Below are 12,556 nucleotides of genomic sequence, written 5' to 3'. Positions count from 1 at the left end.
CTGAGGGAAAAGTAACAACTGAAGAATTAATTCTAGAACCATGTTCTTTTTTAGTTATCTGTTAAAGTCAAGGAAAGCCCTGAGCACTTAAAGGGAAGAATTTCCTCTTAAGGCAGCATCTGCTTATCATCGACAGGTATCACAAGCAATGAATGGCCTTTGAAGCCAAATTTGGTATCTGTAAGACAGACACCACACTTCTGGGTGGGACAGGCACTCCTCCAGCTAGAGGTTACATCAGGGAGGGAGGAAAATTAGCAGTGAGGTTAGTAATGGTGTCTTCTCCTAACCCCTGAGAGGACACCATATACGCTATCAACGTGCAGAAAACAGAGAGATGCAAATTAAATGAACTGAGAACAATTCAAAACAGACTGAAATCAAACTAATTGAGAACTTGCATTATTATTTGCAATCGACGGGGAAGCATCTCATTCCCAAAAGGATGGAGAGGATTCTTTGTTTGTTTTATTCAACCCCATTTGAGTAACTAACAACAGGAGAAAGCACAAATGCTAGATACGGAATTATTCTTGCATGCTTCCTAATCAAAGGAGAGAAGTTGCTTAACAGCTACTCACTGGAGATATCGATTCAGCTCTTGCTGGCTGCAACGAGACCAGTGGAAGCGATGAAACGCGGCTTGCACGAGGGGGGCCATGATGCTCCCCAGGCGAACTTCGTCCCCACATCTGTTCCCTTGGCCATCGTGCTCCATGCCTAAACTGCCCCACACAGGAGAGAGCCAGCATGGTTACAGCACAGGTGAACTCCGAGAGCCCAAGTGCTTCCCACAGCCCAGATGTCACCAGTGGTTGACTGCAACAAGGTTCTTAAGTCCCATGACCCTTGTCCACATGAGCAAGGTCATGAGAAATAAGACAGGGTGAGACTGATGCTAAAGAGCTAGTCTACAGTAGCTGCAACATAGAACCATTGACCCTTGAGAGTACTTTCATGTGATCAGCTTAATCCACTTTCAAAATAGGCTAAAAATGCCTTCTTTGGACTTCTGTGCACATCCACATTTGTGAATTACAGCTCAATGAATCCATTTCTGGATTAAGGATCTAGTCCTCCCCCCCTCCAGAGTATTAACAGAAATTTATTGATACTCCAATCTGGATTTTATCTAACTTTTAAAAAAAACACATTTTTGCTTAATCTGAAGTAGTTTGCAATTGTAGACAAGTCCTTTGCATGGAAAAAACCAAAAGGAGCCACACTGCAAGCTGGTTTAGGCTGGCTGCTGCCATTGTGCAGTAGCAAACCCACATTGCTTAAATGTGAAAAAGCCTGGAAAGTGTTGGGTGATTTCTAGAAAATTACCCCAAGTTACATATATTTTAGAATTTATTTTTGGCCTTATTATGATTATATTTTCTCCTTCCTTTTGTTAGGATCTTATACCGAATTTTTTAATGAGCACTGCTTCACTAACATAGGCGCTATCTGTCCATAACTTAAACCAAATTAACAGATGGGGGCTGAATATGATTTGAGGGATTACAAACATTCTTCAGTGGTATCTCTTCTAAGGCTCACTGTGTACTCTTTTTAATCATAATGCAAAAATTCTGGAATCAAATATCATCTGGGTATCAATTATACATCCCTGTCTAATTAAGATACGTTTACAGTGAGATTCAATAAACTTGGGTAATTTTTTCATTTAATAATTTCTGCTACAACAAAGAGAAAAGGGCCTGCAGGCTTTCTTAGGGAAAACAGAATAGATTGAAACTGTTCAGAAAAAGTCTTCTGGGAACTGTTGTTCTACCGAAGAGAAAATGGGAATCAGTGGGTGTTCTCCGAGAACAGGGAAACTGAAATGCTTTGGGAGAAACCACAGCTCTGACAACTGCTGCCCGGTCAGTCATTGGTTCTAATCACATCGTTAAAGTAAAATGATTGCGCTTTTTATAAACAAAATATAGAGATAAATTAAATATATAGAACAGTTGTAACCTCAGTGCTTGGCACCTTGTTTTGATACACTGTTGTATTCTTTACCAGCAGTAACATATACAGACGATGCACTTATTCAATAAGGATTGCTTTGAAGAACCATGTAGTTCACTGACTCAATTAATTCATATTTCACCATTATGAGTACTTTACAGTTCCACCAGGACACTATAATACATCTTTCAATCTACTCTCACAGCAGCCCTGGAAGGTATTTTGGTATCAGTTCCTTTTTCCATTTCAAAGTACCAAAATATAAAGCTTACTTAGGATCATAAAGAAAGCCCTGAGAGAGCTGAGACCCAAAGCCACGGCTAACCCTGAATATTGTTTCTTAACAGAAATCACATCTTTCCAATAACATCGGTATTTGTCAGTACCACAGGCATTAGGATGTAGGACACAGGATGTCTACAGTTCTACTCACACATGTCCAGTTTCATGAGCCACCACAAACGCAGATGAAAAACCATCTTCATGGTTGAGAGTGCAGCTTCGAACAGGATGACACATTCCAGTGACCGGAGCGTAGCCTGTGAGAAATACCCCGTGTTCCAGAAAATGAACAAGGATGGGAAGGCAACGTGGTGAGAATTTCTAGGACAAACATCTGTCTTCTGTTGTGACACAAATACAGTTGAACAGGTCCTCTCAAGAGACCTCTGCCCCCCAATATTCAATGATGTGCTCCATCATCTACGAAACAGATGGAACCAGCTTGCTGAACAAATTAAAAGCTGTATTCCTAGCTCACCAAGAAACTGTTGTCACCTCTAGGACCATCCTGCAACTGCCTTCTCCAAGTGCATGAAGCAAGAGGGGAAACGCTGCTGCGAGATGGCTCACGAGGAGCTTGGTGCAGGTCCAGCCCTCGGGGAACATGTGAGCAAAGCCCCAGTCCTGTGTTGACAACCCTGATCTGGCCAACCCAAAAGAAATGGGAAAGCTATAGATTTATCCCCTCCAGAGAACAAACCTGATCTCACAGGAGGCAGAGCCCTGAAAAAGGGAGAAAGTGGACAGCACTTGGCCCTGCTGTTCCAGACCTCTCTGAAACAATATTTCTTGGCAATCCTGCTGGAACATGGCAAGAGCTTTGGAGACTCCTTAAACACACAATCTAGTCTTTAATCTCTGGGCATTTTTCAGGACTGTTTATATAGGGATCTCATTTGCTTGGCTTCAGTAAGAGCAATTAAATAATCCAATAAATTATCCCACCAGTAAGAAAGGATAAAATAATAAGTGAAACAGTTACAACTGAAAATGGCCATATGCAGAGCTCCCGGGGAAAGAAAAGGTTGACCACAACTAAGCAAAAGGTAAACAATTAAACTTTGCATAACTACTCTTACCAAGTGATAAACACAACCAATGCTCAGAAGTCTTGACCTTTACAAAACAACCTGACAAACACCTTACCTTGCATGCCAGATGGACCAAAATCCTGCCTCGTGAGGAAGATGGCGTGGTCGTGGTACTCTGCGTGCCCCGTGTCAGGTTTCTGCTGCAAGTAAGCCCAGCGACACACATTTTCCAGGCTTTGCGAAGGGTTCCCAATCTCTATCAGACTCATAGACTGCACGTGCACAGGTAAAAAAGATACCAAGAGTTATTTATTAAAAGCGTCGCAATGTTTTCCCCCAAATTGTTCAGGCACTTGAGCAAGCATTCCATGTCTATTACAAGTCTGTTCTTAACAAAGGGACAATTACACTTCAGAAACAAATTTTAGTAGATCAAGAAAGTACGAAAATAGCTAAAATTCACAGATTAAATGCAATTTCTGCTTTTAATGGGGTCTAAGATATAATAAAAGAAAGAAAAAAGTTATAATGAGGTTAAATAAAAAGATGGGTATTTTAATGGCAAAACTGATATTGTGTTGTGCTCTGTGTGTTATTATTTCTACGCCACCCTGGCACCAGCTTGTGGCATCACTTCCAGTCTGGATATAGAGATTCCAATGGTGCCCGTGTCCCTGTTGGAACTGCAGCAGCTGTTGGCCAGTGGAAACTAACCCAGCGTGGGGAAGGGTAATGCCTCATGGCCAAGGGAAGCAAATGGCAACAACGGATGGCCAGCACCCAGCCCTGGTTCATCAGCCACTTCTGCCATGAAACCGAGCTGTTAGGGCTGTTTTGTCAGACATTTGAACACTACTGGATGTTTTAAGTGTAAAAACTAAGTGGACTTTTTTCCGCCATGTACTTTCAGCAACGGACTTTCCCAATGAATGTCTTCTAAAGTTCATTTTCTTTATCCCATTCCAGATCTGAAGATCTTTCAGAAGGTAGTACATGCCGTATGCCGTTCTCCCTATAAACCTCACATTACCTGGGTGGTGCACCAAGACAGCTTAGGTGACTCAAATGAGCCAATGTGTGTTAGGTGCAATGCAAAGGATAATTCTCTTGAACAAGAAAGAGAAAGTATTTTAAAAATCCAACTTCTACATTTGCCTTTTTTTGAAATACTGCTTTCTAAAGAATTTCCAGTTACTCTACTTAATACTGTGCATTGGTAAGACTTAGGAAAACTTATTAAATGTGGGATGCTATAAAATGTATGACTAATTGACCCATCCCAGGCCTTCCAGGATTTGTAAGAACTACATATGTGAACCCTGGCTTTTCATTTGCAAAAATTATATTACCATGACAACACTGTAATCATAACACAAACCACTACAATTTAGATGCTATACTGTACTGTAAGCCTTTGTCATGTTTGGAACAAACCTATGTTCCAAAATACTTAACGTACAGCAAAATCCAGCCTGGGCCAAAAATAAGAGAGAAGTTATATAGTTTGTGTTTAAATACAGATGTATTTGACATGTCCTCTAATTGAGTGCATTGAGAGTATTGACTACATGAAAAAGAAAATCCTCAAAGGGTTGTGGAAGAACAACTGGAGTTGATAAAAGAAAAGTCTGCCAAACTGAGGTCTGATTTTGGCAAAACTAGGATATTACAATTCTGCAAATGTTCAGAAAAACAAATTAATAAACCAAATAGAGGCACAGTTTGGATTCTGATACCACTGTGGAATGAAAAAGTTGTAATATAATCCCACGCTGGAGCATACTGCTTCCAGCCATAATTCCCTTGGAAATTGAACTAATAACCGTATTTAAATGGTGGGATAGTTGTGGTGCCTTTATTGCATCTTCATGTATTTATAAGAACAGACTTAAACAAACTTTGAATGACTATTACAGGGTAAAATCCTGGCTCTTCAATCAAAAATACTCCTCAATTGAACAAGGTTTGTTCAATTATTGGGGCCTTTATTAACATAAAGAAGTCATAAAATGAAAACAAACAAGCAAACAAAGAAATTATTTACATCATCTCTACCTTGTCCTCATTTCTCCAAAGCTGCACAAAACAAATCAATCCCTTCAAGAAGCTCAGTGAGAAATCTTGCTGGCAGATTCAAAAAGTGCAGAATGTTGTAAAATTAAGTTGAAAAATCATTGTGTATTGTTTGCTAATAGTTCTTTGTCTCACAATTACCTCTTTCTTTACATTCTACCAAATGACAATCATCATTTTTGTATAAGATGCATTGATCAGAAAGCAAACCAAAAATACATGTTATCAACACGTGCTCTATTTAAGGGTATCTGAATAGTTGTAAAGAAATCTCTGCATGCATGATCAACAAACAAGAACTGAATATAAAAAAGGCACTAATTTCCAAATAACCTCTATTTTATAGGTTTCCTCTGTCGTGTCACCTCTTCCCTATCTCCTAAACTGAAACCTTTGCAGTAGACCCCAGCACAAAAGCAAAATACAAGTCTCCGAATGAACTAACACAGCAGCTTGCAGCACTTTTCTGAACATTGAGTCTGCCAGAGACTAGCTCTGCCGCAGCGCACCCAGCAGCTCCCATGGTTCAGGCACTGCATTGGCATTTGGCACGAGTCAACAACTGTTTTCACTGGGTACTGAAGTCCACTCTGAGACCAAAGCCACTACTTCAGTCCAAGAGCATCTCAATGCTTATTTACCAATACAGTGATTTCAGAGTTTCTGTTCAAGCAGGCAAAAGGAGAACCAACTGGTTAGTGTGAAGCATTGAGGGGTTTTTTTGCATCCAACACACTGGGGAAAATGAAGAAAATCCCTTTGGCATAAGAAGGGAAACCGAGAACACACAAGTCTCTAAAACATGTTTCAACTGATGGCCTGATTTCTTTGCCAATGACACAATTTTACATCAAAAAAGTGGCACATGTAAAATTGAGCCTTACTGCTCTTTAAGTTGGGAAACGAGGCATCCAGTAGGAAACCAATTCTTTCAAGCATCTATGTGCTACAGGCATAAACTGCAAGTCCAGGTTCTATGTCAGTGAGGAGGACTTCCAAAAAGTAAGTAAAACTCAAGTCTATCTGCTGAGTACTCAAAGTCCACTGAGCACTCAAATCCTCTGGCCACTAATTCCTTGCCTTTCATCACTGTAATGTAGCAGCCTGGAAAGAGAAACTCACTAGATTCCTAACAAATTTTCACCTGAATTCACACTTTCTGCAATTTCTCAAAGACTTTCAAGTCAGCAAGGCTCCAATAGTACAAACAGCGAGTACCGTGTGGCCAGGGAACCACCGACCTGGGGTCCCAGTCAATCCCACTGTGCTGCACAATTGCACTGGTTCAGACCAAAAACCCATGTAAGTCATGGTCCTCTCCTGATAGTAGACCATGGGATGCCCAGGGAAGGGAATTAGAGGAGTGCAAGTATAGAGTACCATTTGCCTCCAAATAACCTTCGGATCAGAGATTTACTGACCAGACATATCTTTGTATTGCATTATTATTCACTTTTTCAGCTGCCTCACCTTTAAAGATAAATGCTGCTGTCCTGCAAGAAAGGAGCTTAGGAAACCAGGCAGAGCTTGTTACTAGACAGGGCAGATGTAATATGTTTTGGAAGGACATTGTCCAAAAATTTACTCTTGTAGAGATATCAGATAACACTTGACAATATTTTCTGTTGGAAGTCAATGGGGAGCTTTCATCAGACTCAGAAAAGCTCAGCCCCTTATTAAATGGACAAAGTGAAAGGAAAAAGAGGAAAGGAGATCAACTGCAAGCAGTAATAAGGACTATAAGTAAAGGTAAAATCCCTCTTTGTCAGAGTGCAAACAGAGAAAGTTTGGGGGTTAGCAGGCTGTGTATGAAGAAGTGGTGTAGGTGTTACTGTTGGCCAGCAAAGGACCCACACTGCCAGGAACATGCAGGTCCTGCAGCTGGCTGGGAGCTCAGACCTGGCTGGGAAGGACCTCTTTCCAAACAGGACAGCAGGCCTGTGGAGAGCATTACTCAGCTGATCAGCAGGAAAACTGCCAATGGAAAGAGAAACTTTCCTTCTCACAGGAAGAAAAGCAAAAAAACTGTGGGCATTTCAGAGAACTGCTGATGGAAACAGATGGAGATGTTGGCCAAGAAGTGGAAAGACCTCAGCTCGGAGAACATCCCCCATGTGAGGAGACACCACAGAGGGTTACAAGGACAGACTGCCCTAGAGAACCAGATGAGATCCTTGTTCTGGGATACTTAAGATCTGCTAATGCCTTCCATTTTCCTTCTTTTTGATTTTGCCTTCATTTCTTCTCTACTCTCTTCCATCTTAGATGGAAGCAGAAGAAAATACCAAAAATAGAAGACAACTGAGTTGCAACTACCATTCACACAAAGAGTCAAAGGAGGGCGGTAAGAAATGGTTGAAAGTCGTTACTACACAGATCCAGAGGCCCTCAAGCTTTCTTTGCAACCTGTCCTGTCTTTTGGGAAATTAGCAGTGTGATGTTCTGTTCTCTGTTATAAAGACACTGAAGAACAAGTCACTTATGAAGCTGACCGTGAGGTCCTTCAAATACTTGTGGAGATTGTTTGGAAAGGAAGAAGTATGTCAAACATTTTCTTTTACAATTTCAAGTACAAAGTTATCTTTGAAGAAAACTGCAAATTTTGTCTATAACCTACCCAAACTTTTAAAGAAAGTCCAAGTTGCCAGTACGTGTGAAAGACACTGGTATCACACATAGAATGGCAGCTTTACTTAACCCACTGCTTTATTCATCTGCCAATTGACGTAACGAGGTACAATTTTGCAGTGGTGTTGATGAGCAAGTACTTGACGCTGAGAACACAAGAAATTTAGGTTGGTCAGAAGCTTTCAGAAAAAGGACCTTTCCTAACTCATCCATTAGGTGGTGCTCCAAGAGTACCAACGGAGAAGGCTTTGCCGCTCTTCAGTAGCTCCAGAAGGAGCAGAAATATGCTTGATAAGCTTCAAACTATGGTAGCAAAAGTTGGACCATAGCAGGGCACACATTCAGGAAACAATTTAACATATGACTTTCCCTTCTTGAATGTGTAACATCTCTGCAAAACACACTGTTTACATTGCTTTACTTGGCACTTCTAGTGTTCATTGTATATTGGATTAGATCATCTATATTCTTCTCTCATCCTGAGCACGACAAGCAAAAAGTAAATAAATACAATTATTGAGTGTCCATGGTAACCAAACTAACAAAAATAGCTCATTCAGCAAACTGTCATTTTGCATTCAAAGGATTTGCAAAGCCTTCTTATGGCAGCAGTTTGTAAACATTTTTCAGTCTCTCGATCTGTAGAAATGTAAGCAGATCAGGAATACAAAGTACTGTTTATGCTATTAGCCAGCTCTCCACTCTTCCACGTCCCAACAAAACACACTGGGAAATTATAAGCTACGAGTCCAATATAATAAATTAGGCAATTCAACAGTTTTCCCAGATAAAAAAATAAGAGAGACAATAACTCCTCTCATCTTTATCCCAACCCTAAACACAGGAAAACAGTGCAAAAATACGAACAGCAGCCAAAATGCTGTAAAATACGTAGGTTCTGGCTTTGCAACTCAGTCTGTGCAGAACTGGTTACAGGAGATGGCCAAAGGCTGGGGTCAAGACCTCCATCTTCAGACACGTTTGTACAGCACACTGCAAGATCAGGGCTTGATTCCTGATCATTGACCTGATATTTTCAGGTCTTCTGCATCTGCCAATGTCAGTGGAAAACTAAGGTACTCAGCTCACATTGGTGACCTTCTAAGCTTGGGGATAATCTTGTCAATATATATAGACACCTGTTGGGAAGGGAGTAAAGACAACTGAGCCTGATTCTTCTCAGTGGTATCCAGAAAAAAGACAAGAGGCAACAGGCATAAACTGAAATATAAGAAATTCCATTTAAATGCAAGAAAAAGGTTCTCAGCAACCTGCTCTCCGTGCTTTGAGCAGGGGGTTTGGACTAGATTGGTGCCCTGATGTCCCTTCCAAGCACAGCTATTCTGTGACCCTCATGTACAGTGAACAACCCCCTTGCCTTGCCAGGCACAACTGCTCTCAGCCAAAGGCTTTGTCTCTTCCCAAGAAAAGCAGAGATGAGTGGAGCCCTCATCCCTTTCTCTCCAGCCAGGGCCAACAGCAAAATGGTAAAGACAGACATCAGCTTCAAGGGATAAACTTGGCTTGTCCTTCCATCTCAGCTGTGTCACCTGTGCCACCCTCTGGGAAACAGAGAGAAGAATCAGGCTCAGACCAAACCACTTTCCATCCTGGCTGAACCAAGAATATCTTCCCTGCTTGCATCAAGCTTAGAGATGAAAAGGTCAGATGGCAGCGATGGAGAGGGTCAAGCTTAGAGATGAAAAGGTCAGATGGCAGAGATGGAGGGCACCATTTTATGAAAAGATCGAAGGTAGCAGGAGCTCTGATAACATCTCAGACATACACAAGTGAAAAATCCTTCTCAGCTGAATAGTTCTGTCCTATAAGATTGTAGGCATCCACCCCGTACTACCTTATTCCTGAACTTAAAGCCATTTGGGTTTTCTTCTCACTCCTAATCTTTTTGGAAGGCTCTCTGCCTTGGTGGTAAGGTTCTTCTTTCAATTTGACCAAGTTAACACATGGCCACAGCACAACCACTTGCTCCGGGTCCAACACTGGTTTATAGCCAACACAGATTTTCTCTTCCTACTGGTTGCCATCCAGATGGGTACAGAGCAGCCACAGCATCCCTCAGCATATCCCACCCTGTTCCAGTCTTAATACGGGTGACTCGAGCTGTTCATGTTGCTCCAAAGGAGAGTGGTGTCCTGCACTGCCACGTTCACGTTTCCCCAGAAATAACCCTCACAAATCCTCAAGTGGCTGCATTTATTGAAACCCCTGCAGTTCCTGCAGAAGTCTTTTTGGCTTTTTTTCTTTTTTTTTTCATTAATAACGGTCTTAATTATACCCACTCCATCTAATGTGTGTGCTTTTCTCTGCTGCGGTGCGAGGGCAGCTCATCTGCAGACAAAGTCACCATTGTCGATGGACAGAGCGTGGGGCTGGAGCCAGGAATTTATGAGGTCTTATCCCCAGCCTGCCAGTGGCCTTCCGTGTGGCCTTGGAAAATAACACTTAACGTCTTTGTTTTTTTAGCTGTAAAATGGGAATAATAATCTTTATTCATCCACCTCAAAGAGGCGATGAGAGGATTTTATGCAGTGCTCAGGATTTAAATGTTTCCAAACAAATTTTATAATCACCAGCCAGGGTTTTTAAATCCATTCTCAGCTCATCTCTTGCCACCTCCTCTCCGCTTGGTGATAGTGGTTGCTTTGCTTATTCCCCTGAGCGAGCTGGATTACAGAGTCGTTACAACCAAAATAGGTCTAAATGGAATAATTTGCCCAAACGTTGAATTATATTCATCGCAAATGTATCCACAGTTTCCAAAATTTAGAACCAATCTTCCTACTACTGAAGGCAAAAAGGCAGGAGTGAGCCAGCTCATCTTTTTCCCATTTAAAGAAAAACGCACCGCACATACCCTGTTTACTCATTTACAGTATCCTGTCGCATCACGAAAATCTGTGACTTTGGGGGATCAGTGTAAGGAAAATGCAGAGAAATGCATGACAGCTTCTGAAGCCACCACAGATATGGAGCAGTCTTTGCAGGAACCATTTTTCTATCCTATTGAAGGAATTGGTACATGAGCGGGCAGCAGCCAGGCACGGTCAAAGCCTTCACATCAGCCCCTCTGATATGTCAGACAGGGTTGTTCATTTGTTTGAAGGACTCAGAGAAAAGTGGGGAGTCAGGAAAGGGCTGGTAGCTTCAGCCTGCCCACCCCATCCACAGCACAGCCACACGCTGCCCTCCCCTCCAACACAACACCCAGCGGCCAGCTCAGAGGTAATAACTTGCACAAAGTGTTAATTCAGTAAAACCATGTCAGAGCTTTTGCATTTGCCCCTGAAGTAATTTAAACATGTGATCACCAAGGAATGTCTTCCGTTTTTTCATCTTACCAGGGCAATTAATGCAATTACTGAAATGACTGAAACTTTTGAATGTACAGTTGCCTGTGTTTGAAAATATTAGAAAATAAGTACATTTCAAGGAATGGAGTAGCTTCAAGCAAGAATCACTGGAAAGCTGGTTGCTATGCAACTCGAGTATTGTCCATATTATTCTTATCAACAGATGACATATTGTATAAAATAATATAATCCTCTTTACAAAAAAACCCCACAATACAGTAGAAGGCTGTTCAGGGGTGGAGAATTGGCAATAGCTCAGAGTGCTGTCATAAACCTGACATTGATGGCACATACTTCATCAATTACAGAACCATAATGTAATTATTATGATTATTTAAATGGCACCCTTGATAATATATATAAATTGCCTACAATGAAGCAAATGAATCTGAAGAGATCAGCTACATGCTTTCAAAAGAAACGCTTACTGAAACAAGACTTGGATAATATTTTCATATTGTGAAGCCAACCAGGCTGCTTCATTCATGCACTGCCTTAACTTGTACATGCGCCCTTCCTTTTATTATGTACTTTGAATATGGATTCCTAAAAGTTATTAGTGCTGGTATGCTTCAGTGGGATAGTAAAATATTGAAGGCTTTGCTCTAATTCCTCAGAACAAGTTCAGAAAGTAAGAGCTATGCATCTTCTCTCTTTGCGCTTTTCCACTGCTAAATAATCCCAGCCCTCTGAAGAGAAACCTCCTCACCTTCTGCTCCCTGTTACTACTCCTCTGATCAGGAGCTTTAGAAATCTCAACATTAAAAAATGTATTCTTATACAGCCAGGGCTCCCACACCATTAGGTGGAGGAGCTCTGAAATTATACCTTTTACAATAATTTTACTTTTTTCAGAAAGCCATAAATTGCCTTTCATGTAAATAAGCATCAGATAGAGAAATGCAAGAAAAATATTTAGGGCAAGCTTGTGATATGAGAATTACTCCTTTTTATGCTCTGCTGAAACCAGCAGGATAACTCAGGAACTGAAACATCATCCAGTGCAGATTATGGATCTATAATCCAGAAGCAGAGTATCCACAAGCAGGTTCCATAGCACTACTTGCAATGGCTATTTTTGTCATGGGGCCAAAGACTCATCAAGAAGTGAAGGTTCCCCTGGTCCATCTCACTCTCCTCTCTGAAGAAGATAAATATGAAATCAATAACTTTCAAATTATCAATGGACAACACTCTATGTTTTGTAAG

At 41.2% G+C, this 12,556-nt stretch overlaps 1 protein-coding gene across 1 annotated transcript in view; it reads right to left on the bottom strand.

The window, feature by feature from the left end:
• Positions 1 to 12,556, bottom strand: part of ADAMTS2 (ADAM metallopeptidase with thrombospondin type 1 motif 2) — a 189,442-nt gene that overhangs the window by 34,494 nt on the left and 142,392 nt on the right. The window contains exons 6-8 of the mRNA XM_014948231.1: positions 3,391 to 3,547; positions 2,396 to 2,501; positions 582 to 725 (exon numbers count right to left, since the gene is read on the bottom strand). Coding sequence (XP_014803717.1) covers positions 582 to 725; positions 2,396 to 2,501; positions 3,391 to 3,547 — 407 coding nt within the window. The remainder of the gene's footprint in view (positions 1 to 581; positions 726 to 2,395; positions 2,502 to 3,390; positions 3,548 to 12,556) is intronic.

The sequence above is a fragment of the Calidris pugnax genome, unplaced genomic scaffold (assembly GCF_001431845.1).
Source record: "Calidris pugnax isolate Ruff unplaced genomic scaffold, ASM143184v1 scaffold27, whole genome shotgun sequence".
NCBI lineage: Eukaryota > Metazoa > Chordata > Aves > Charadriiformes > Scolopacidae > Calidris > Calidris pugnax.
The sequence above is the reverse complement of the archived record's forward strand: the minus strand, read 5'-3'. Positions and strand labels throughout refer to the sequence as shown.